General features: G+C 43.6%; 2 protein-coding genes across 7 annotated transcripts; one reads left to right on the forward strand and one right to left on the reverse strand.

The window, feature by feature from the left end:
* The first annotated feature begins 478 nt into the window (after positions 1–478).
* Positions 479–8,221, forward strand: LOC135517833 (BTB/POZ domain-containing adapter for CUL3-mediated RhoA degradation protein 3-like). Of its 2 annotated transcripts, none has more exons than XM_064942476.1 (7): positions 479–587; positions 1,711–1,924; positions 2,672–2,841; positions 3,159–3,242; positions 3,360–3,412; positions 6,489–6,684; positions 6,835–8,221. In XM_064942476.1, exons 1-7 carry the CDS (start codon positions 585–587, stop codon positions 7,051–7,053), a joined length of 939 nt encoding a protein of 312 aa, XP_064798548.1. In that variant the 5' UTR covers positions 479–584; the 3' UTR covers positions 7,054–8,221. The 2 variants fall into 2 exon arrangements, with proteins under 2 accessions (XP_064798548.1, XP_064798549.1); XM_064942477.1 differs by lacking the exon at positions 479–587 and adding an exon at positions 638–918.
* LOC135517825 (unconventional myosin-Ih-like) lies at positions 3,896–23,949 on the reverse strand. 5 transcript variants are annotated; one of them, XM_064942459.1, is made up of 32 exons: positions 23,886–23,949; positions 17,197–17,358; positions 16,782–16,897; positions 16,455–16,653; positions 16,271–16,351; positions 15,983–16,171; positions 14,411–14,509; positions 14,170–14,283; positions 13,911–13,982; positions 13,677–13,796; positions 13,453–13,520; positions 13,222–13,327; positions 13,043–13,123; positions 12,828–12,919; positions 12,566–12,660; positions 12,285–12,331; positions 11,946–12,026; positions 11,714–11,819; positions 11,392–11,509; positions 11,125–11,238; positions 10,954–11,030; positions 10,727–10,795; positions 10,532–10,616; positions 10,257–10,419; positions 10,057–10,140; positions 9,845–9,938; positions 9,672–9,727; positions 9,450–9,585; positions 9,246–9,316; positions 9,009–9,106; positions 8,809–8,908; positions 3,896–8,691 (listed from the first exon to the last, which is right to left on the reverse strand). In XM_064942459.1, exons 2-32 carry the CDS (start codon positions 17,320–17,322, stop codon positions 8,650–8,652), a joined length of 3,099 nt encoding a protein of 1,032 aa, XP_064798531.1. In that variant the 5' UTR covers positions 17,323–17,358; positions 23,886–23,949; the 3' UTR covers positions 3,896–8,649. The 5 variants fall into 5 exon arrangements, with proteins under 5 accessions (XP_064798531.1, XP_064798530.1, XP_064798529.1 ...); XM_064942458.1 differs by lacking the exon at positions 23,886–23,949 and adding an exon at positions 23,693–23,783; XM_064942457.1 differs by lacking the exon at positions 23,886–23,949 and adding an exon at positions 18,420–19,326.
* Positions 23,950–26,457: the final 2,508 nt, after the last annotated feature.

The raw sequence follows: 26,457 nt of genomic DNA on the forward strand, positions 1-26,457 counted from the left end.
CACATCCACGTTCATGTTTTATTTTAGAAATTAAAAAAGAGCATTCCATTTCATTCCTGCTCAAGTTAAGGAATGCTGATTAAATCTATAATGTATTATGTCATTTTAATCTATCATAATTGTTATAGGTTTTAATAGTAGTATAATTTATCATAGCATGTGCTATGTGTATGCGATTTGTGCCCACTGAGGTAGCGCGTACCTCATTCTTTTCTATGGACGTCATCTGCTAAACCGGAAGTCTTTGTGCATAACAAAATCTAGTTTGTGGTTTGGTGCCATAGACATAGATAGAGGACTCACAGACGTGCCATTTCCACGTCTGTGACAGCATGGGCGGCGCCATTGAGCTATCTCCATTTTGAAGTAGACCATGTTCTTCTTCACGGTTGGCTGATCTCTCCTGATGACCCGATTGGACATGACTCTAACAGGGTCACCAGGAGAGATCAGCCAATTAAGTTGAAGTCCACCAAATGGTCGAAGCTGGCCATGCATATTCAGCCTTTTGGCCACTAGAGGCCTCTATCATTCTCTATGTTGGTGCTAACTTTGTTCTTCAAGGCTGACTGAACAAGGATTCTATGGTAAAAAAAAATATATATATATATATATTTATATAAATATATGATATCTAGCTAGGAACTAAACCAGTCGACAATGTAGCTAATGTTATAGTACACATACTACTAGATATGTAACGTTATATCGACAGGATGTCAGCTAGCGGAATGCATGCCAACCTGTAATCTCTTATAGTGCCACAATAACGACGTAGCTAACTAGCTAGCTAGCTAGTATCTCGCTTAAACAATGGCTTTGCTAACGGTAGCTGAGGTTCTTTAGCATGTTAGCGTTTGTGGCTACAGTAGCATTACCGTTAGCTAGCCAGACCAGTTAGAAAGTTCCATAACTAAGGTAACGTAAATTGCTATTAAGTAGCTACTACAGCTAGAAGGTTACCATTATTATAGCTAAGAAAGGAATTAATTTCAGGATCAACATATTTTAAAGTGGTAGCGTTACGCATACGATTTTTTTTTTGCATTGTTTCAGAAAATGTCCACAATATATCTGGCATTAATAGTGGAATGATAGTGTTTCACAGTATTACCAAAGTTGTGGTATACTAGCTACTGTGATATTCGACTATTGGTTTCTCCCGACGTAGCGGCATCTGATGTCAGAATATGAAAGCTTTTCTGACTTTGTGGCGGTGTTGTCTAGTGGAAATCTGTCATTTCCTGGTTGCTAAAATTCTACACTATCATTCATCCTTGTGGAACGATTCGACACCTTGCGGAGTCTATGCCCCCGAATAGTTGAGGCTGTTCTGAGGGCAACAGGGGGTGCGACTCAATATTAGGAAGGTTCTCCTAATGTTTTGTACACTGAGTCTATGTTGGGCCTGGAGTTAAGTCCCTTAGCTAGCTAATATACCTATTGCTTCCTGTGATTAGCTAGTTGATGACTAACGTTAGCTAGTACAGACTTGTCACGTTGGCCCCATTCTGAGAACCCAGTATAGGGAACTATTTAGCATAGTTTAAGAACAGGTTCTGTTCTATGTGCTTTTCTGCTAGTTATAAACATTGCTATAAACAACTAGCTCGATAGTTATTATGCTATTTATTTGGGGTGCATGATTAATATCGGCTGTGAACACCGTTGCATTGTCACGACTTCCATATGGTCTGTTTGGACCCACAGGAAGAGATGTCAGGAATAAGTGCGGTGACCTCAGCGTTGCCAGCGGCTACAACCCGTACCACCTCCTTCAAGGGCTCCTGCCCCAGCTCGAAGTATGTGAAGCTGAATGTGGGCGGGGTGCTCTACTACACCACCATGCAGACCCTTACCAAGCAGGACACCATGCTCAAGGCCATGTTCAGTGGCAGGATGGAGGTCCTCACAGACAGTGAAGGCAAAGATATTTATAACTAAACCAAGATAGTTTATCTGTGTCCTTTTCAATGGGAGCAAATTAAGCATAATGGGCAAAACAAGCAAGGAGGTGGGCACAGCCAAGCGTGAGATCATAGTGGCACATTCTAGCATGTATTTGCATATTTCCATTAGGGAACACCTTCTCTAAAGTGCGCATGTGCAGTAATTAAATTCGTCCTTGCACTTCTTGTAAACAACGCAATTTGAAAATGTAAACTTTGGCAAAGGGTCACTCCTAAAACACTAAGTGCACTCTGTTTGTAACAGATTCTAGTTTTGGGAACTGAAAACTCTATTGAGATCGGGCTTTTTTTAGATGAGAAAATAAGCAGAATGTCGTCCCAGTTCCATCTCGCTCCATACTCTCCCACTGCTGGCCACTGGGCTTCCTCCTTGCCATATTTGATGGGTAGTGGAAATTCCAACTGGATGCTTCAGATTTAAACAGTTCCTTGTTCTATCTGTGGAGAAGGCATTGGTGATGACATGGGTTGTCTGCAGCCAGGGTTTCCCAAACCTTATGTCCACTGCAAAGTCTTGAGTCCTGCAAAGTACATGCTCCTTGATGCTGCATAGTATATGATTCTATTTTACAGACTAGCTCCCTTAGCATGCCTTCCATCTGATATGGCTCTAAATGAAGATACACACACACACAGTCAACTATCTCCACTATGTTGTCTCTGCCACTTCTCAATGTAATGAGTCGTGTCCTCTCCTGCAGGCTGGATCCTTATTGACAGGTGTGGAAAGCACTTTGGGACCATTCTGAACTACCTGCGTGATGGTGCTGTACCTCTGCCTGAGATCCGGAGAGAGGTCGAAGAGCTCCTGGCAGAGGCCAAGTACTACCTGGTGCAGGGGCTAGCTGACGAGTGCCACGCTGCCTTGGAGGTATTGTATCAGTGGAGGTTGGTGGGAAGAGCTATAGGAGGACAGGCTCATTGTAATGGCTGGAATGGAAAAAATGGACGGCATCAAATAAATGGAAACTGCATGTTTGACTCTGTTCCATTTATTCAATTCCATCCATTACAATGAGCCTGTCCTTAGCTCCTCCCACCAGTCTCCAATATATTGTGTACTACCTTAACATAGTGTAAACACTTACCTGTAATCAATCTCTATCTTGGTATCTCTCTTTCTCTGCATGCTGGTGTAGCCACAGTCCCCATTGAATTATTTGGGTCCTGTTTCCTCCATGCTTTCAGAATAAAGATATGTATGAGCCCTTCTGTAAAGTGCCTTTGGTCACGTCCTCAAAGGAAGAACAGAGACTCATCTCTACCTCCAAGGTAAAAAATATTTAAAAAATCACAATTGACATGTAAGGTTAGACAGACAGCATGGAGTTGTATTCTATTTGTTACTCAACACTGACTACCTATGTTCCTTTTAATTTTGGATTACAGCCCACAGTCAAGCTGTTATACAACAGGAGCAACAACAAGTACTCTTACACTAGGTAGGCTAAATATTACATATGATTGTGGTAAAATACTTAATGAGCTTATACTGTATTTCTTACATGTACGTGTGAAGTGGATTGTATCATGGATAAGGCTGTGGCGGTCACAAAATTTCATCAGCCAGTGATTGTCAAGCAAATAACTGCCGGTCTCGCGGTAATTGACCGTTGATTAACATAAACACATTTAGCATCTCCTGGCTCCCACACATAGCCTAGAAGGCACTGGTGCAGACCTTTGGAACCTCTACATTTTAAAAAGTCTAGTAAATCCATGTAATATAGCCTACACCTTCACAATAAATCCATTATTTATTTTAGACAGGTCTAAGAAGCATGATACAGTGGGGCAAAAAAGTATTTAGTCAGCCACCAATTGTGCAAGTTCTCCCACTTAAAAAGATGAGAGAGGCCTGTAATTTTCATCATAGGGACACTTCAACTATGACAGACAAAATGAGAAGAAAAAAATCCAGAAAATCACATTGTAGGATTTTTTAATTAATTTATTTGCAAATTATGGTGGAAAATAAGTATTTGGTCACCTACAAACAAACAAACAAAGAGGACCGAGCACGTCCCTATTCTCATCGACGGGGGTGCAGTGGAGTAGGTTGAGAGATTCAAGTTCCTTGGTGTACACATCACCAACAAACTAACATGGTCCAAGCACACCAAGACAGTCGTGAAGAGGGCACGACAAAACCTATTCCCCCTCAGGAGACTGAAAAGATTTGGCATGGGTCCTCAGACCCTCAAAAAGTTCTACAGCTGCACTATCGAGAGCATCCTGACTAGTTGCATCACTGGCTGGTATGGCAACTGCTCTGCCTCCGACCACAAGGCACTACAGAGGGTAGTGCGAATGGCCCAGTACATCACTGGAGCCAAGCTCCCTGCCATCCAGGACCTCTATACCAGGCAGTGTGTCAAATGGCTACCCAGACTATTTGCATTTCCTTAACCCCCCACCCCCACCCTTTACACCGCTGCTACTCTGTTGTTATTATCTATGCACAGTCACTTTAATAACTCTACCCACATGTACATCGCTATTGTTATTTTACTGTTACTCTTTAATTACTTGTTACTTTTATTTCTCTTTTTTCCTGTAGTCCACAATCATCACCACACGGTCAGGTCTCTGACCTCCTCCCTATAGGCTGTCTCGCTGTTGTTGTTGATCAGGCCTACCACTGTTGTGTCATCGGCAAACTTAATGATGGTGTTGGAGTCGTGCCTAGCCGTGCAGTCATGAGTGAACAGGGAGTACAGGAGGGGACTGAGCACGCACCCCTGAGGGGCCCCTGTGTTGAGGATCAGCGTGACGGATGTGTTGTTACCTACCCTTACCACCTGGGGGCAGCCTGTCAGGAAGTCCAGGATCCAGTTGCAGAGGGTGGTGTTTACTCCCAGGGTCCTTAGCTTACTGATGAGCTTTGAGGGCACTATGGTGTTGAAGGCAGAGCTTTAGTCAATGAATAGCATTCTTACGTAGGTGTTCCTTTTGTCCAGGTGGGAAAGGGCAGTATGAAGTGCAATAGAGATTTCATGATCTGTTGGGGTGGTATGCAAATTGGAGTCCGTCTAGGGTTTCTGGGATAATGGTGTTAATATGAACCATTACCATTCTTTCTCAAAGCTCTTCATGGCTACAGATGTGAGTGCTGCGGGTCGGTAGTCTTTAGGCAGGTTACCTTAGTGTTCTTGGGCACAGGCACTATGTTGGTATTACAAACTCGGACAGGGAGAAGTTGAAAATGTCAGTGAATACACTTGCCAGTTTGTCAGCGCATGCTCGGAGTACACGTCCTGAAACTCCATCTGGCCCTGCGGCCTTGTGAATGTTGACCTGTTTTAAAGGTTTTACTCACATTGGCAGAGGAGAGCGTGATCGCACAGTCTTCCGGAACAGCTGGTGCTCTCATGCATGTTTCAGTGCCATTTGCCTCGAAACGAGCATAGAAGTAGTTTAGCTCGTCTGGTAGGCTCGTGTCACTGGGCAGCTCTGGGCTGTGCTTTGTAGTCTGTAATGGTTTGCAAGCCCTGCCACATCCGACGAGCGTCAGAGCCGGTGTAGTACGATTCTATCTTAGTCCTGTATTGACGCTTTGCCTGTTTGATGGTTCGTCGGAGGGCATAGCAGGATTTCTTATGAGCTTCCAGGTTAGAGTCCTGCTTCTAGAAAGCGGCAGCTCTAGCCTTTATCTCTGTGCGGATGTTGCCTGTAATCCATGGCTTCTGGTTGGGGTATGTATGTACAGTCACTGTGGGACGATGTCATCGATGCACTTATTGATGAAGCCAATGACTGATGTGGTGTGCTCCTCAATGCCATCGGAGGAATCCCGGAACAGATTCCAGTCTGTGCTAGCAAAACACTACCAGAGTGCTGCACGCTCCATCACATGATCAGGTCTTTCTCACAGGCTACAAGTGGAGACAGACATATCGGGGATGCAACTGCTCACGTCCTTATCCAATTCTGAGGTGCATATTAAAGAACTGTCCATATTTACTTTTCGTCAGCCAACAAGATGAGTTGGCCTAACAAACAGCAAAAGCACTAGCCTATGTCAATCTACTGTCACCCATAGTACAAAGATCAACCTATTCTATTCTGTGTGAGAAATAAGTATTCCAAACATAGTCTGGGACAGTTGTGAGATGTGATAGATCTCAAAGTAATACAACCACTATCATCAAAAAAAAAATGTTTTATGCAATATGGCTGACGCAACAGATCAGAGCGTTTAGCTTAAAATGTTGATAAACTATGAGGCTATTTCTTCACATTGTAAGTGCATCAATGCGCACATGGTAGTAGGCTATAAGTGCAAATGTTCCATTTGCAAAAAACATGGTCTATGGGCTAGGCTACATGAGGTGTGCGACTATGATTCTAAAACGTTGCACAAAAAAAGGCATTTGACTGCCTTCATGACTCGTGACCTTCGGTGTGGCGGTAATACTGTCACCGCAACAGTCCTAATCATGGGTAGACTGATGTACATGTGTATGGCGATTTGAACAGATTGGCAACTAGACATTAACATCTGGTGCCTTTTCACAGCAACTCCGATGACAACATGCTGAAGAACATTGAGCTGTTTGACAAGCTCTCTCTGCGGTTCAACGGCCGCGTGCTCTTCATCAAGGACGTGATCGGGGATGAGATCTGCTGCTGGTCGTTCTATGGGCAGGGCCGTAAGATCGCTGAGGTTTGCTGCACCTCCATAGTCTACGCCACAGAGAAGAAACAAACCAAGGTATGCAGTTTCCCACAGCACGACCACAGAAAAGGAAGATATGAATGTTTCTTGCTTTGACCAAATCATAGACTAGCCTGGTTGTCAGTGAGTAGACTTGTCTTTGTACCGAGGGGCAGTGGTCTAAGTAGCAGTATTCTCTTTCCTCAGGTGGAGTTCCCAGAGGCTCGTATCTATGAGGAGACCCTTAACATCCTGCTTTATGAGTCTCAGGATGGGCGTGGTCCAGACAACGCTCTACTGGAGGCTACAGGAGGCGCTGCAGGCCGATCCCATCATCTGGACGAGGACGAGGAACGGGAACGCATCGAGAGGGTGCGCCGCATCCACATCAAACGTCCCGATGACCGCACCCACCACCACCAGTAACTATACCAGCCAACCAGCATTATCAGGATCCGCAGACCTCACCAGTGACCATTACCCATCACTGAGATCACACTACCGGTATACCCACAGGTAATCTCACATCCTTGACCACAAGCGACTTCTGCGCTTCTGCACCACAGCCACTAATGAACTGTTGCTTGTCTGATATCATAAGTAGAACATGCTTTTAATGTTCTGTCCCAAATGGCCATATCAGTATTGTCTAAACCGTCATCTTTTTTTCAGTGGTCAAAATGTATTTTACCGCCTTTATTTCCATATGTTTTGTCTTTGTATATATGTATGTATGTATGTAGACATATTACTTGTGCCCAGTAGAGATATTGTGCCTTAAGTCTGTGGGTGTACGTGCTGCTTACAATCTTTATCATGATTTACTTTATCACGTCACTACAACATTGCTTTGAAGTTCAGGTATGTGTCACAGTTTAGCTAGTTCAGGTCAATTGCATTCAAAGGATTCTATACATTATGTACAATGTGGAACAATACATTTTCCTACCACAGCAGTTTTAGATAAAAAAAATAAAAAAATACATATTCATTAGTTTGAATAAGTGATATGTAAACTGTATAACAGCATTTTATCTTGTGTTTCGAAATCGGGTGCTTCTATTTTCTGTATGTACTCATTTCGTCCAGCAGAGGGTGTTATGTACAAAAACACTGAAAGGTGTGATATATATTAGGTTGACGTTACCTCTAGATGGTGATCTTCGGTCAGTTTTGTAGTTCCCCCACTAATGATTAAGGATTTTTAGAGGGGAAGCTGATCCTAGATGTTTGCCTACGGGAACTTAAACCTGAAGCGATAAGTTACAACCCACCTCTTAATTGTAAGTGGTATGAATAAAGCCACCGTTTCTACCGTAGTCAAGGATTAATGATCTTTTGACATCATGTATGAAATCTGGTTTTCTTCTGTGTGATAAAATGGATGTCATTGCTGCCTGTTACAAAAATTATTGGAGTGTGACATGGTTACAAGACGAAACTTGTTTGGAAGATGGATCACAGCTGAAGAGACAAAGCAACTCCAGACATTGCGTAAAATTGTGACATTCTTTGCGATCATTTCACAAGTACAAGTGACTTTTGCACTGTATTTAACACATTTTTCTTACAATAAAAAAGATGTTTATGAATACTTAGTTGGTTTTAATGTAAATATGGTACAGCATCTTTGAGAAAGTATAAAAAGTATGGCTTCAAAATCACAATGTTTGAATGATTTAACCATGTTGCTTATATCGCTATAAAATGGGACATCTAGGGAAAATATACCTAAAGCAAAACCATATTTTACAAATGAACCCTATTATGATGACCGCTTTGCTTGATAAGTCACAACTGAGCCCATGCATGTGATGTACAGCTTAATAACCGGTGAAGTTTTCATCCGAGTAGAGCATCAGTAGTCATTCCTTTGGAGTTTCCTCCACAGTATGAACTGTTTGTTGAGATTTCAATTCATTTCATTATTGTCCAACCCTTATTGAGAGGACACAGGTTCTCATTCATGATTTAAGTCCCAAGATGCCTAAAACCTTGTAGAATCTGATTATTGGATCCAGTTCAATTTTGTATCATTGCCCGGGACTTTGTTCGAGTTGATTCCTGGGTAAATATAAGAGAAGTGTTTATGTCCTAGCCTACTGTTTAATATTAGTTTAGAAAATGTATTTGTTCATTTTGAGAATTGAATGGCCACACAGTCTTTAGTTTCATACTCACCACCATCAGATGGCCATTCTTTGCTCTGTAAATCATGGTCTCCTGGCCACTCTTGAAGTCAACAAACCCCTCTCTGCCAGGCTGGATGTCAAACTTTACACTGCAAATGAGCACAGACATAATATATAACATTACGTTAATACTTTTGGTGACAGTTGTTTTTTTTTTAAGACAAGTTACAAGTTGAACACAGGTCTTACCTGCCCTGGACTACTTTGATAAAATTGTGCTTGTTGGCCACCAGACACAACTTGGTCAAGGCCTCAAACAGGTAGTCACACTGCAGCACCAGGTCCCCCTGAGCAAATAGAAAATGCAACAATGGAAATGCACATTTTATAGTTCTATATACCATTCAGAAAATAACTGGTGCAAAGCATAATAAAACATTTAAATACATTTGTGCACATCAATGAAAAGATTTTTGGGCAGCCAACCTTTTGCTTGATATCCTCACATTGGACATGGAGGATCAGGAAGTTGTCACTCAGGGTGCTGACAGACACACCTGGAAGAACACACACCACCCAGATACTTTAGAACAGTGGTTGAATTAACACAGTATACACACACGGACTATTCCATTGAGAGAGAAAAAAACTTGACACTTGCACACACATATTCCACTCAGTGGTGCTAACCTTTGAGGTTGTTGAACTCCACCCGCTGTTTGATCTTGGCCTCCTCCACCAGGTAGGCTGCACTTCCAGTGTAGATCAGCTGTCTGAAACGTGGCCTGAAGCCATTCCTGTCGTACTTCACCACAGGGACACTGTACTGTGGGGAGGTATGGGGCTTACTTTCATTTGAACATTAAAGTTGATTTGAACTCTGACATAGCTTATTTCGCTCCGTGTGTTTACCTTGATGTGTTCTTGCCTAATCATCTGGTAGACTTTAATGTGGATATCTTCCTCACCTGACCAGATAACAATGAAACTGGTCAAATGACATAAATCATTTTCATTATAACTGTTGCTTTGTAAGAGGTGCACAATGGGGCACATAATTCATCAGCACAAGGCCTATGCCTTACTTATCCTGGTGTCCACGAATGGTATTCCCACACTGTGAGGGTAGTTCTCTTTTGTTCCTTTGAATATGGAACTGGTCAATCCTTTGATTTGCAACTGTACATGGGGTAAGCAAACACAGTAGAGATATATTAAGTGATCAGTGAGGCTACCCCGATAGTCAAATGCAGTTCAAATATGCATTAAAGCACCCTGGCTTGTAGGGTAGGCCTACCTGTGCTTTCCGCTCTGTCATGATTCCTTGTACATACCTCCGTACCATGTGCCGGGTGTAAAGTTTCCTCAACATCTGTGAGGCCTACAAGTACAAATCTATGTAATAAGTGTACAGCATACTCATACCATGACACACAGGCGTGCAGAACGAGGTTAGCGCAAGTATTCAAGTAAAGTCAATTCCCTACTGCGACTCACCTCCTGCATAATGGGAGGTGGGGTTAGCCAGGTGTTCTTGTCCACAACTGTTTTGGGTAGATTCTCCTTGAGCCGTGTGAGGTAGTTTTGCCTGACAAATGCCAGGTACTCTGTGTTGTCAACACAGGCTGGCTGATTTCTAGTCATGAAGCCCTTGATGAACCTACAAAATATAAGTACAAGAGATTTGATTGGTGAGCGTTATGTCGTTCCATTGTGCGTGGTAGATGTTGGACCTTTGTCTTTGGAGATATCTTCAGATGTTTGTCTCTTACCTCTTAATGACCTTAACAGCCCAGGCTCTCTTCTCCCTCTCTCTCCTGGCCTTCATGCCTCTCCAGCATGTCTCAATCTTTGTAGCTAACAAGACAACACAAGCTAATAGACTTATCGGCTTAAACATCATATTTGTTATACTAGTTCCAAGGCAGTCAAAAGTAGAGGCCTGTTGTGTCTCGTTCAGCAGTTACCTGCTTGTCTCTGTCTCATGTAGTCTCCCTTCACTCTGTAGCCTTTGTACTTTGCCTGGATCCTTGTAGCTGTAACATAAAGAGACACACGTAGAACCTAACTTCATAGGCAAATAGGTTCATTTTCTTTGAAATAATCCCAACACCATATAACAATCCAATTTCTGAATTGTTGTAGTTGTCTGTGATCCGTTGTTTGAAAGACTTAAGCTAGAGCCAGGACCCACCCAGCTCATGCTTGCAGACCTCAAAGGCGTCTTCGGTGGCAAACAGAGTCCTGGGATGGCGGATGAAGATCTTGGTCCTTTTTTTGTATCATGAAAGACAAGCCAGTGAGAAACAGCCAGACTGTGTGTCGCCAGGTGAACCCAAATGTATAATCCTGGAGAGCACCTCACCTTCCCATTTTGTACTCATCAGGCTTGTAGCCCAGGTGCTTGATCAGGCACTCCACCCCCTCTGCGGCTGTACCTTTCCAGTTAGGCCAGGTGTCTGGACACAGGGGCTTGTACCTGACAGGGACAACAGGAAACACCCGTATTAAATATATTGTTTAGAGAGCATCAGATCTACATACTGTAATGCAGCCATGTATCAGAGCAGGGTATGCTGGACAGAGCAATTGCACACTATCTACAGAACTTTGAAGTGCAGGTTGTATTTACCTCTGCAGAAAGATCTCATATCTCCGGCGGTAAGCGAAGCCGGCCCGTCTGACCCTCAGGTGCTCCATCAGCCCCAGGTACTTCACCTGGTGTCTCACCAACACATCGTCAAAGAGCCCTGCACGAGGTCACAAGGCTACAGGCATCAGGTCATGCACTGTGAATGAATGCGCCAAGTAATAATTTGTTTGGGCATGCATAGGTCAAGTCCATTAGGGAAGGTTCCTTTTGGTGTAATGGCTATACTGAGTATACAGGTGTGTGGTGCCTAGTCAAATAGACTACCAGAGATGTACGTTACGGTTTATAGATGAGGCCTCACCTGGCTGCTTGCCTTCATTAGGCTTCATACAGCGGACGTACCAGGGCTCTTTAGACATGAGGATCTCAGTCAGGCCTACCAGACTGCTCTTAAACTGAGTGGCCACCTGAGAAGACAGGGGATTAACATGCAAGCTTATGACACGGTCAGAACACCATACACACAACAGTAAAGGATGGGTATGTTTCTAATTCACTTTGGTGGATCACGTGTCAACAGAAAGTCTCTTTACTGTTTCAGGTCTCTTCTTGCTGTCCGGCTCAGTGCTGGGAAAGCAGTGTTTAACAATGGCATTCTTAGACTGGCGCATAACCTGAAGGTGGAAAATCTCTCCGTTAAATCTCTCAGGATGAAATATAAAGAACCGGCTTCTTTTCAAAACCAAGAGGCAGTCAAACAAATGCTCCCACAGTTCTCCCTCTTAAAAGTCCTGTCAGTCTATCCCAAAGCAATGCTTAACAATCATCTCCTCTATAATTCACAGGTGTGCTTAACAATGAATAATACAGCAGTTGGCAGGATGTAAATTCCGGACCACAACAGTGCCAGCGAGAGCCCTGGGCACACTTACCTCTTTAATGTTCCTGTACAGGAGATCATTATTTTTGTCCAGGAATCCTGGAAAACAGAAAGGTATAGTTGAGAGTAAATAACAGATAAAGACTGGTAACACTTTCTGTCAGTGAGACAGAAAGTGAGGAGAACTGGGGGGCGACTCTTGGGACATTCGGCTTACTGAAACCATATCAAAGAGACAGATTTAGAGAGACAAATATGGAGGGCGGTGTACAGAAACAGTGAGAGGAAGGGCGGAGTGCTTGGGTATATTACATTGTGGAACTCATCTCTCACCGACCACACTGTATGTGACTTCCCCTGCGTAGTGTAAGAGGCGGAAGTCTCCTCGTTCCAGAATCTTCCGGGTCTTCTGGTCAGCCAGCTTGTGTCTGCAGGATGTGGACAGAGAGAGAAGAGGATGTTCTAGTCAGGTGTTACAGAGGCAGACCGTGACCCCTCCATCCTCAGCTGTCAGTTGGGAGAGCTCAGCTTTATCTAATAGTTCTTGTTAGAAATGTATTACTGTGCTGCAGTATCCCAACGCTGCCTCACTCACGTGACGAAATGGGGGTGACCTCCCATCTTCTCCTCCAGCTTCTCCAGGAAGGTCATGTCTGTGGCCTCTCCCGGACGTAGACACTCCTCGTCCTAGTGGAAAGGAGACAGAACATGAGCACAAAACCAATCCAAAGCTATCGTGTCTGTCTGACGACATTTCAGTCTGACTGCGAGTCTGTCAGTCAGCCAGTCAAGTCTACAGTATCTACATACTAGCACTGAAATGATGCCTTTGAATTTCTCCTCCACCAGGTCACAGATGATCTTGTTGTTGAAGTATGGCACTGACTCCCACTGAAAAACAAAAATACAAAACATGAAGCTGTGTAGCCCATTACATACATTTTGTAGCTAAGTCCAAACATAGATTTGAGAAGAGGAGGAGCGTTTACTTCAATCCCCTCCATCTCGTACTCCTCCTGCTCTGACTTCAGTGTCAGCTGGATGAATAGCTGCTGCAGTTTCTCATTACAGTAGTTGATGCAGAACTGCTCAAAGCTTAAACATATAGAGACAAGTCATTAGGCTCATCCTTTCACACTCTAAAATTCACTCTCGGGTCAAATTGCTTTTGTCACATGCGCCGAATACAACAGGTGCTGACCGACTGTGTCTTCCCTCACCTGTTCACACTGAAGACCTCAAACCCATAGATGTCAAGCAGACCAATCACGGTCTTCCTGGAGGAATCCTACATGGATGCACAATACCAGACAGCCTCCTATATTACTGTCTTACTACTTACTGTATATCCTATACTTATTAGCAGTGTCATGATTGGTTAGATGTCGTTTTGGACTGGGACGACATCACTCTTATTGGTGGACCACTGAAAAAGGCCACTCACCTTGTTTGCTAAAGACTCATTGAGCTCGTTGACCAGCCAGGTGAAGGTGCGGCTATAGATGGCTTTGGCTAGAGCGTCCTTGGCATATACTGCCTGGTCAACGGTGAAGGGACTGAGCACCTGACCAGCACAACAGACAAACCACAGAGATTGATTTTCAAGAGACAGGTTGCACATTTACTGTGATGGCATGAAGTTCTATGAATGAGCCCAAAACAGTAGCATCCTCCTCACCTCTTCTGACCGGGCCTCAATCTTCCTGTGTGTCAAACCCACCTGTATCACCTGTGCAGGAATGCCCAGCAACTACACAGCAGAGAAACAACCAATCACACATCACCAAATACTCTAATTGAAAAGGGATTTCAATTCATCTGAAAAGTTGCCATAATGTCTGAAAAGGGAGAGTACTTCGATAGTTTTCTGTGGTATGAGTACTGCTAAATAGAGTGACTGTCCATTAGTTTGTAGTTTGCCGTCAGAGGTGTCTCACCTTGGACAGCCAATGTATCTCCGGACTGTTGTTGAGAGTGGCGTATCCCTGTGAGTCAGCCACAAGCGTAACATTTCCCAGGTGAAGTACGCTAGCAATGATTGCAAACAGGTTCTACATCATGGGCAAGAGAAGACGCTGGTCATAACTGATATGTTTTCTTTATGAAAAATGAGATGTTCTGTTCACCTTTCAGTATCTGATGGTAGTGTTTTGGTAGTGTAGAGAGATTAGGACTCACCTCTATATTGCTCTCACTGAACTCTATGACACTGAGGGCTTTCCGTACCGTCTTCCAGTCACTCTTGTCGTTGACTGAGCTGACTTTGGCACATTCCCCCTGGGTGAGACAGGAGATAATATCCAGATGATGATAGACCACTCCATGGAATAGCTGATTATTTGTCTCTTTAATACCTGTAGTGTTGATAGGTTACCTCTCCCACCTGTACCAGGTAACTGTAGTGTTGATAGGTTACCTCTCCCACCTGTACCAGGTAACTGTAGTGTTGATAGGTTACCTCTCCCACCTGTACCAGGTAACTGTAGTGTTGATAGGTTACCTCTCCCACCTGTACCAGGTAACTGTAGTGTTGATAGGTTACCTCTCCCACCTGTACCAGGTAACTGTAGTGTTGATAGGTTACCTCTCCCACCTGTACCAGGTAACTGTAGTGTTGATAGGTTACCTCTCCCACCTGTACCAGGTAACTGTAGTGTTGATAGGTTACCTCTCCTACCTGTACCAGGTAGCTGTAGTGTTGATAGGTTACCTCTCCCACCTGTACCAGGTAACTGTAGTGTTGATAGGTTACCTCTCCCACCTGTACCAGGTAGCTGTAGTGTTGATAGGTTACCTCTCCCACCTGTACCAGGTAACTGTAGTGTTGATAGGTTACCTCTCCCACCTGTACCAGGTAACTGTAGTGTTGATAGGTTACCTCTCCCACCTGTACCAGGTAACTGTAGTGTTGATAGGTTACCTTACCAGGTAACTGTAGTGTTGATAGGTTACCCACCTGTACCAGGTAACTGTAGTGTTGATAGGTTTACCTCTCCCACCTGTACCAGGTAACTGTAGTGTTGATAGGTTACCTCTCCCACCTGTACCAGGTAGCTGTAGTGTTGATAGGTTACCTCTCCCACCTGTACCAGGTAACTGTAGTGTTGATAGGTTACCTCTCCCACCTGTACCAGGTAACTGTAGTGTTGATAGGTTACCTCTCCCACCTGTACCAGGTAACTGTAGTGTTGATAGGTTACCTCTCCCACCTGTACCAGGTAACTGTAGTGTTGATAGGTTACCTCTCCCACCTGTACCAGGTAACTGTAGTGTTGATAGGTTACCTCTCCCACCTGTACCAGGTAGCTGTAGCGTTGATAGGTTACCTCTCCCACCTGTACCAGGTAACTGTAGTGTTGATAGGTTACCTCTCCCACCTGTACCAGGTAACTGTAGCGTTGATAGGTTACCTCTCCCACCTGTACCAGGTAACTGTAGTGTTGATAGGTTTACCTCTCCCACCTGTACCAGGTAACTGTAGTGTTGATAGGTTTACCTCTCCCACCTGTACCAGGTAACTGTAGTGTTGATAGGTTTACCTCTCCCACCTGTACCAGGTAACTGTAGTGTTGATAGGTTACCTCTCCCACCTGTACCAGGTAACTGTAGTGTTGATAGGTTTACCTCTCCCACCTGTACCAGGTAACTGTAGTGTTGATAGGTTACCTCTCCCACCTGTACCAGGTAACTGTAGTGTTGATAGGTTACCTCTCCCACCTGTACCAGGTAACTGTAGTGTTGATAGGTTACCTCTCCCACCTGTACCAGGTAACTGTAGCGCTGACAGTTCCTCTCCAGACCCAGCCAGCGTAGCAGGTCCTCCTCTCCTCCCTCCACCAGCTGGTAGAAGATGTGGAAGCTTCTCTCTCCATGGTTCTGATGCACCACCCGGGACTTCTCCAGTAGATAACTGAGGATGTGGCCACCAACAGCTCCCCCCTAGATTATTAAAGATATAACAGTGATTGACGTGCTGATGTCTGATGTTCCTCTGATCTTTTAATATGGGAATGCTGTGCTCAACGACTTGACTCTTACCATGTGATCAAACTGAATATCCATGTACTTCCCAAAGCGGCTTGAATTGTCATTCTTCAGGGTTTTGGCATTTCCGAAAGCCTTAGAAAGGTATAGACTGTATTATCAGTCATTGTATTTGTAAATGGCAGTGTGCAAACAATGTTAATTTCTCATGTCATATTCGCTTCACTGTGGTATTCACCTCGAGCACAGGGTTGGACAGCAGCAGTCGGTCTCGAACGTTGTCCAGCAGTTTGGTACTGGGGCAGCTCACAGCGTAGAACTGCAGGATCTTCTTGGAGGCCTCCGTCTTTCCTGCTCCACTCTCCCCTGAGATCAAGATGAAGTGGTTGTTGGTCTCTGTTAACATGGTGCGGTAGACATTGTCTGCCAGGGCGTAGCTGAAAGGGAGGGCAATGTAGAGTTTCAGTAATACTGCTGATGGATATAGATGGGCAGCACTCTATTTCATATCGTGTGGTTCACACATACAAGCACACAGTTACACACGTACACAAATGCAACTTACATGTGGGGTGGAAGCTCAAAAAAGTTGACGCCCATGTAAATATCCATCTGCTTCTTGGTGTAGATTCCCAGCTCTTTGTAGGGGTTCACTGACACTAAGAGCGTACCAATGTAGGTCTGTGGGAAATGTATTAGAATTGAAAGAGAGATGGATGCCTCACTGTATGGTTGCAACGAGAATGTGCTGTGCTTGTTATCCACAGTATGAGTAATTATCAGACCTGACCTTACAGAAAGTAAGGTAGCTCACCCTGTGGCTGTAGTTACAGCACGGTAGCTGCTGTTTCAGCAGAGCAAAGTGCCAGTTCAATTAGAGGAGGAACACTGTGTTCTCCCTGGCATCTTGAGTTAGGGTGGCTTTCTGGCTGAAAGGAAGGCTATGTGATACCTCTGGACTGTGTAGGTGATAGACTCACGTAAATGAGGTTCTCGTTGAAGCGTTTCCTCAAGTTGTCCAGGACGGCACTCTCACTTGTGTAGGCGTCCAGCAAAACGAAATCCTGGATGCCCACCCGATCCCGGGCCGTAAGGGAGCCCTCCATGTCCCGGAGGATCCGGTTACAGCGCTCCTCCAGGCTCTGACCAATCAGAGAAAGGGTCCAGGATGGTCACATTGATAACTTATAGCTGTGCAAATGCCCCGGAAGCACAACCCAACAACACTGTCACAAATCTCATCAAGACATGACAGCTGTAAACATTTATTTACGACAAACCAGTTGAGATGTTCCACATTTTACAACATAACGTATCGGCTGTATTATTTTCAGATATACACCACATGTTTAAGGGTTTTCATGTGTCCTGTTCCACTGTGTCCTGTTGTCCTTGTAGTTATCTGCATTCGTCAGGTATGACGCTGTGCCATGCGGTGCTCACTGTCACACACAGACAATCTCACTCTACACCAGTTATTTTACTGTCAATCTGTCCTCATCTCCGGCCCTCCATCCACTTCCACTCAGTGTGTGGTGGCCTTGACAACATCCTCTCAGCACAGATAGCAGGTCAGTTTAGGGATCCCTATCTAATCTACTTCCATGTTCCTCAAGGAGCAATCAGTCTCTTGTCACTGTTTTAAGAGGATACACACGTCCCCCTCCCCACACAACTATAGGGCAGACTCCGCCCTGTAATTTACCCCAACAGCAGGGTCAAAACACACATACCAACTCCAAAGATGTTGCACTGTAATCAACTCCTAGAAATGCAAATAATGCTATCCCAATGACAGCTTAGAACATGAGTGTGTCATGTACAATGCTATTGTGCTTCCATAATGTATATACTAAACAGAAGGCAAAGGTTTACCGGCATGGAATGCAATTGTTGCTGAAGTTTTGTATCCCAAACAAATGAGCTCTCGGGCCGCAATATGCATCAGGTAACATTATCAGTCAGATCTGTGCTCCTTAATTACAGTGCTATGAAAGTACTGTCCGGAATATTTCAACGCTCCACCGGTTTGGCATACAACAGTGCCAAGTTAACCTGGTCCCATGGTATCGTAATTGATACCCACAACAATCCACCCTCATGGTGATGGCAATTTTTAAATGTACAACTCAAACACTGCCATACACAAAATGTAGCTTAATATATATTTTTCTTTATAAAGATTTTCAAAGTAAGTCCTTACCTTGAGTGAAAGAAAGTCTTCTGTATCAGACTGCTTTGAGCTTCAATCCCTTTTTATACTGAACATCTGGGTTTATTTAGGGAAAGAACGGTATGGCAGGAAACATTGACATATTGCCCCCTCCATTTCCACCAATAGGAAGCCATCAATAATGTCAAAAGTGAGCGAGAAAGGAAGCAGAAGTAATAGTGTGTGTGTGTGTGTGTGTGTGTGTGTGTGTGTGTGTGGAGTCACATGTATGCCTTTATTACTTACTAAGTTTTGAATAAAACTGTTAGCTTACTTACAGTATTTATGACATAAAGGTGGGAAAGACAGCTATATGTACAGTGATGACTGAACTGTTCTAAAGCTACTCTCTCTCTCCAAATCCCTTTCCACCAAATGACCCCCTTGTCCTGCTCAGCAAAGCAATCTCCCCCCGGACTCTTATTTATAGGGGAAACAGGGCTATTTTCAGGCCGTCTTACAGCAAAGCAACACTACCAATCCCAGTTACAAGGTGGAAGATGGGCCAAGGGCACCAACACATAAGGTGATTCATCAATTTTTTAATTGTTTTCATTGTGGTTTCCTGATGCCATTTCCCTAGGGAAGGCCTTCTCAGTCTACAGAATGGAAACCCATTGAAAACCTGTGGTGTGAATTGAAAAGGGCAGTCCATAAGCACAGACAAAGGATATCAAGGATCTGATATGAAGGAATGGTCTAAGATCCCTCCAATCTCATAAAACATTTTAGAAAAAGGCTCTGTGCCGTTATCCTCACAAGGGGAAGGTGCAGGAGTACTGAAAAGTGACCCCTATCTTTTTGAGAGAAACAAATATTACTAGTTAAACACAATCTCTTTGAGCAATTGTATTAGTATAAAATAGTATAATCTTATTTTTTTTAGCATACAACATAGCTCAGTATTTGTATGATTTCCTTTATACAGTTTTTTTTGCTCATCTTTAACAAGAGTGCCAATCATTTCGGAGGTACTTCATGCCTATCTTCTGAGCTTCAGTGAGCTACAGTGAATCGTTTACTAGGAGCCGTTTGGTAAATGTACTTCATGCCTATCTTCTGAGCTTCTGTGAGCTACAGTGAATCGTTTATTAGGAGCCGTTTGGTAAATGTCCGGGCATGAGTTAAAAGTTCATTTGAGATCCAGAGGCTCACACCCAGGCCCACACCATGCTACCTGAAGACATATCCCACCGTCTAGTTTTGATCTACATTTGGTTGACAATAACGAACGTGAATTCAACGTGAAATCAACCAAACATTTCACCATGCCATTGGATTTAGGTTCAAAGGGTGGGTGAAGAAAATACTAAATTCCCTTTTACACTGATTACTTTTTGAAAATCCAGTCCGTTTTCCACATTTATTCAACATCATCACATTGATTTATTTTGTTGAAATGATGTGGAAACAACGTTGATTCAACCAGTTTATGCCCAGTGGGATATCGCTAAAGCTGCCTAAAACTAGGCACAGGAGTGCTAAAAACATCTTCAATCCACTCCTCTGATAAAAAAAAACACTCTCCTCTTCCAACCCCCATTCGCCCACCCTGTCCCAAGCCTGGCAGAGCAACCCGGCAGAGCATCCCGGCACAGCAACCGGCCACAGCTTACATGGTTGCCAGCCCTGCAACACTGAAAACTTATAGTACTTTTTCCCTGAACTGCAAAGAAAAAAGGCTTTTTCAATTTTCTGTGAAGTTGAGAAAACATTCATAAAAAGATAATAATTTGTATAAAATTATCACACAATGCCAATGCCCCTCCTCTCGCTTGCATGTGAAAAGCATTGGTCGTGTGAATAAAAAGTTGGTGGAAAATGTTTTAAAGAGCAGTCTACAATCCATTACACACATTCAGCCAGTATATCTACTCAGTAATTATTCATTAAAACACATTCAACGTCATAGTCAATTTCACACTCGGCAGTCAAAACACAAAAGGGATTTGGCCTATTTAATGCAAGGGGGCAATGCTGGGGGCAACGATGGAGCAATAGAGAGAGCAACAGGGGATGTGGGTGAGGGTTGGTGGAGGGGGAGGTGTATTTGTCTAATCTGTGAACCCCAAAAACAAGTCCTTCATAAGACAAGGAACAGACTTTAAGGAGAAGTATGGTCTCAGACTTGTGTTGAACTATGACACCTATAGTTATCATGAGGGGGGAAAAAACATGGAAACTCATTTTAAGTCTGATTCTATTACTATTGAATTGTTATTCCGATCCTCAAGGAAAGAGGATAACTGGGTAATGGATGTGGACAGGGTGGGGGCTTGATTTCTCCCACCTACAAGACACTCTTTATTTTGTACTCTCTTCCACTCCACCATCCCTCCCTCCAATCTCCTCCCAGCCCATCATCAAGTTAAACCAATGAGACAAGTGAACAATATCATTGAAGGCGCCCTATTTGAGATGTCAGAATCAATCTGACAATACAGAAGGTGGCGATGAGGATCAATCCTCCCTTCCTCCCCTTCTTAGCACCAACATGGGAACTGGAGCCTTCTTATCCACACTGAAAGGGAAAATGTCTTGACATTCCATTCTGTGCGTGAACGAGAAAGAGTTTCTCAAGGCATTTGTGTTTGACACACTCTAAATCAATGACAATGGAAAAAACATCAACTTATAAGCATTAAATTCACTATTTCGTATTATTTCCTCTAATGCCAAGGTTCCTTCCAATGTGACATCAAGGTTGCACATTGCCTGCTACACCTGACCACCCTGTACCAGGCCTAAAATACTGAACAGAGACAATGGCTCAGAGTGGTCAGGTTGCATGCCAGGCATGATTCTGGCACTCTGCCCATTGTTGATGCTCTGTTGGCATCAGGCTGGGCAGGCCGGTGGTACGCCTCAGAGAGCACGGCAGAGATTACAGCCATTCGTGGGGAATCTGAGCTGAAAAACGGAGAACACTCGGCAGATGAGAAGATAACACCAGGTCGTCATGAGATGGCCAACCAGCATGGCCCAAGGACACAATCCATGTCAATTCATACATAAGAATACACACACACAGATAGATACACTTGCACAACACAGTTCTACTGTAATCTAGGAAACAGTGGCATCTCATGGTAATGGTACATAGGACTCTTTTTAAAGGAGAGGTTGTTGGGAGTAGAAAGGAGACTGAAACAGGTGATAACACACACAAAGAATGCAAAAGGATGTGGAGAGAAAAGGATGACACTTGCAAAAGCGGAAAATGAGCAACAAGATACCTAAATTTGATGGCAGGCTAAAACGGAACAGGAAAGCCTATCTGACCCAGCAGGCCATCACCCGAGAGGCCGGCCCATTGTCCCAGGCTCTCCACTATGGCACAGGATCCTGTTACTCTGTCACAAAGTGGCCGTTAGGCTCCTGAAACAGATAGCACTGCTCGTGCGTGGGCCCCTGACTGACACCACACATCACATCACTCAGGGAAACAAACACACGTTTAGGGGCCTCCAGGTGTCTAGAGAAACCCGAGTGTCACGGTTCTGTATCTCTTCATACAATGCTGCCTTTATATAGCTTCAATTATAGATATTGGATAAAACAATACGAATACTGTATATGTATTGCTATTATATATTTATTTCAAAGTCTGGCAAAGGTAGAAGCTTTAGGTGGTGGTCTTCATAGCATTGGGGAAAAATCTATTTTGCCTATAAGACCTTATTAATATGTTGTTCTAAACAGAGGATAAACAAAAGCCTTGTTTATACCTTGTGCTAAATTGGGTTATTTTTCCTGATCTTGTCTACATTCCGACTTTGACCGGATGATCTGATCACAATGTGTCTTTACATTGTCTACACCTGCCAAACAAATGTGGGCACAATCAGAATGTGGACTAGATCAGGACAAAGGACGCAAGTTAGAACCAGGGCTCCACAGACACACAAAGAAAAACACACCACAGTATTACCTCACTCATCTCCAAAGCCATGTGAGTCATGGTTGAATCGGTCTTGTAATGGATCAGATAGAATCCAAATCAAGTACGCAGTAGAGGTGGACTCTCGTCCTGGGGCTAGCAACCGAGAAGCACTCACATTCTAGAGTCACTTTTAGCCTCAGACGACTCAGATGCAGGTATGTCCCTTTGACCGTATCACTTCACCGTCACACTGCTCTACCTCCGCTTTCCACTGTCCCTCTGACAGAACTGGCCAGGTTCTGGGGACCAAGGGAGGGGTTCAGTTGGGAGTGCCTCTGTGTGGACTAGTACTTTCTGCTAAAGCGTCATTCCTGTCCGGTCCATAATGATCTCGTTGGCTCTGAGAGCTCTAAGATAGTTAATCATTCATTAAGCCTAGGGAGGTCTCATTCAGCACTTCACCTGAGTGTCCAAAGACCCAGTGTGTGTGTGTGTGTGTGTGTGTGTGTGTGTGTGTGTGTGTGTGTGTGTGTGTGTGTGTGTGTGTGTGTGTGTGTGTGTGTGTGTGTGTGTGTGTGTGTGTGTGTGTGTGTGTGTGTGTGTGTGTGTGTGTGTGTGTGTGTGTGTGTGTGTGTGTGTGTGTGTGTGTGTGTGTGCACGTGTAACACAATGATGCGGAAACTATCTGCTTCAAGCTCCTCATCCTCCTCCTCGCACAAAATTACAGCACAGGTATTGTGTTACTGATCTTTGATTAGGCAGATACAATTCTGACTAATTACAAACCACTCATCACTGCCATGGTGAAGCAACAGTATCGGACCTGTTGGGATGAGACTATTGTCCTTTCAGTGCATCTTACTACTGTTGTCAACACCAGCCTGTGCTGCAGTAAGAGGGACATACCATACTATGATGGCTTTCCTGCTTAACCTTCATGTGTCAGAGAGACTCATAGTATGTATTCTAGTGGCTCTTATGTCATCTAAAAATATATATTTAAAGCTATGTTTGAATGAAAAAGAGAACAATCATACATGATTTACCTAACCATAAATTAGTCATTGATCGACATTGCTATCCAGAATGATTATTGAAGAAAAAACAAAGTAGAGATGTATGTCCCACCTTCTCTATTGGCTCAGTACTAAGTGATGTGTTGGATTGTGACAGATTTGTAGGAAGCGTAACATTGCCCTCTCATTCCAACTGTTTAAAATTTAAAGTCGAGCATCCTGTAAACACTAATGAAGGCATCTTGCATTACAGCCACACTGATTAAACAGAGAGGAGACATTCACAGCAAAGAAGTTATATTTTAAAGCCACATAGCTTTTTAAAAGCAACCACTGCTACAAATCAGAACAGAAGGGATTATTACCTTTCCAGTCAACGTTACAGACGCTTACATTCCCAGAGACTACTGAACAGTTTATTTTCTCTTTGTTGCAGCCCCCTACCAAACACACCCACCCATATACTTACAATCACACCACATGTCCTATCACCACACATCCTGCCCCTTTAGCCTGCGGTATGGCTTGTCTAGCCCAAGCAAGCTTTGTGCTACCTACCCACAGCTCTCTGAATTAGCACGAGTCCCTGTAAAATCCAATTACACCAGAGTCAGCGGGTTGATTTCCCCATTACAGATTTCATGCTGAGTTTGAGGACTACGATTTTTAAACCCACACATCAGCCCCCGTGCCCCTCTCTCACACATAAACACTCCTTTTCTCTTCCCCCTGACACTTTATGTCTCTGTAATGCGAGGGACAAGAGGTATCCCTTAGTCATCAGAGTCCACTCCAGTCATGCGGTAAGGTCATCATCCTCATCCAACCTCTCTGACCTTACTCTCATTCTATCATTTAATGAAATGGGATATCCGATCCCATACACAGCAATTTCACTGTTCTACCTTAACACCATCAATAGTGGTGGCAGTAGTTTCAAGGTTAGAGAAGCTGGCCTATAACCAAAGGGTTGCCAGTTTAATTACCAGGGCTGTATGGCATTGTTCCCTTGAGCAAGGCACTTAACCACCAACTTTCTCCAAACAATACAAACACACAAAACCAGCTCGACCAGCCGATTAGGTAACATGTGCCTGGGTGAAAACAGTGACCCCTTAACCTCTCAGAACATCATGGGTAAACAATCTGACCAATTACAGCACAACTCTGCCTCCAGAGGGCATCACAGGATAGACAAATAAATACGCACAGGCTCAATTTGTCATACACAACTCAACATTCAAATGCTTTATTTATAGGAGCAAATAGATAACTGAGGACGGAGCTGGACACTGAAGGTCAACACTAGCCAGGTTGCTGTAGTAGCCTTCTGTATCTCTGCCATGTTCTTTGAGCGCGAGACGTTCTGCTAGGACACCATGACCAAATGCATGCGATAGCAATAAAATAAAACTATTCTAAAACGCAATCCCTTAGGTTAACAGAAATTTGACTGAGCTACCATATGATAATGCTGATAGAGCTGGTAACACTTAAATGTACAGATAGTGGAGGTTATTGTTGTGGATATGGAAAAATAGTTTAGCATGCTCTACTGAAAATCCAATGACCAATCAAATGACAAAAATCTTACCTTTGAGAACATGTACATGGTGTAAGGTGCATAAAAAGGAGGATTCTTCTGGTCGGGCCGTTCTGACAAGTCCAGTCCAGGTCAATAGGCGCTGAATCTGATCTGGATAGGACATAGAAGGAGGAACCCAGCTCATCTGTGTGTTGAGGAATGCTTGCTGAGAAGTGGGACATTGATACAAGGGTAAGAGCAGCTCTATAAACATGATCTATAGCACCTGGATTTATGGACAACCCATAATGCAACAGCCCCTGCAAACTTGCTGTCATGGTGTCCTAATTTCCTTCTTCTGTTTTTTTTAGGTTGGCCTCATTCCCTGTTCAGTTCAACAGAGACCACTAGACACAATGCCACTAGACATAGACAAATTCCAACGTGAGAAAATATTATTGCAATATACAGAGAATCATACTCTGTGTCGTAAAATGGCACAGATCACTGTAATGTCAACACTTTTCTGTCTGGAACTCTCGATAGCAAACTAGCTGATTAAACTCAACGCAACAATTCCAACTAATTACAAACCACTCATCACTGCCATGGTGAATCTACAGTATCGGGCATGTCGGGATGAAACTATTGTCCTTTCAGTGCATCTTACTGCTGTTGTCAACACCAGCCTGTGCTGCAGTAAGAGGGACATACCATACTATGATGGCTTTCCTGCTTAACCTTCATGTGTCAGAGAGACTCATAGTATGTATTCTAGTGGCTCTTATGTCATCTACAAATATATATTTAAAGTTATGTTTGAATGAAAATGAGAACAATCATACATGATTTACCTAACCATAAATTAGTCATTGATCGACATTGCTATCCAGAATGATTATTTAAGAAACAACTAAGTAGAGATGTTTGTCCCACTGTCTCTGTTTCTTGCGGCTCAGTACTAAATGATGTGTTAGATCGTGACAGATTTGCGGGAAGCGTAACATTGCCCTCTCATTCCGACTGTTTAAAATGAAATCAACTCAGAAACTTCCTTCACCAAGGCGTTAAGTTTTGTCAGCTAGATATAAACTAGTATAGCCTACAACATACTGATTACGATCCAAACAATATATAGTAATAATTTTCTGCTTGCTTCTGTTGATAACATACCATACCATCCAACTCTATAGGCAGAGTGTGTTCGGATGATTAAATTCTGGGAACGAGGCTATGTGCAACAGTTCTGATGATTGCGGGGGAAATACAGTTCAAGAGTAACTAGGGCACGATAAACTTGCCCACTCCATTGGGACGGCTAAAAACTATTCAAAAAGTATACATTAATTTGGGAGGTTGGCCTAGCCCTAGGCTACCCAAGTCATTGTTTAGCAGGGTCATTAGTCCTATTTGAGCAAAATATAAGCTAACCATGTTTTATTCAAACAATATCAATATTTGCACACTTTTGAATTCCTTCCCCTTTCAAATAGCATCATCCCAACCGGTCAATGTTGTTTGCTGCTTTCACTGGTGTTTATTCCACTGCTGTTATTGAGCCTGAAAACAAACGCTACTGCCCCTCATCGACCACCTCCCCCCGCC

The sequence above is a fragment of the Oncorhynchus masou genome, chromosome 28 (assembly GCF_036934945.1).
Source record: "Oncorhynchus masou masou isolate Uvic2021 chromosome 28, UVic_Omas_1.1, whole genome shotgun sequence".
Taxonomy (NCBI): Eukaryota; Metazoa; Chordata; class Actinopteri; order Salmoniformes; family Salmonidae; genus Oncorhynchus; species Oncorhynchus masou.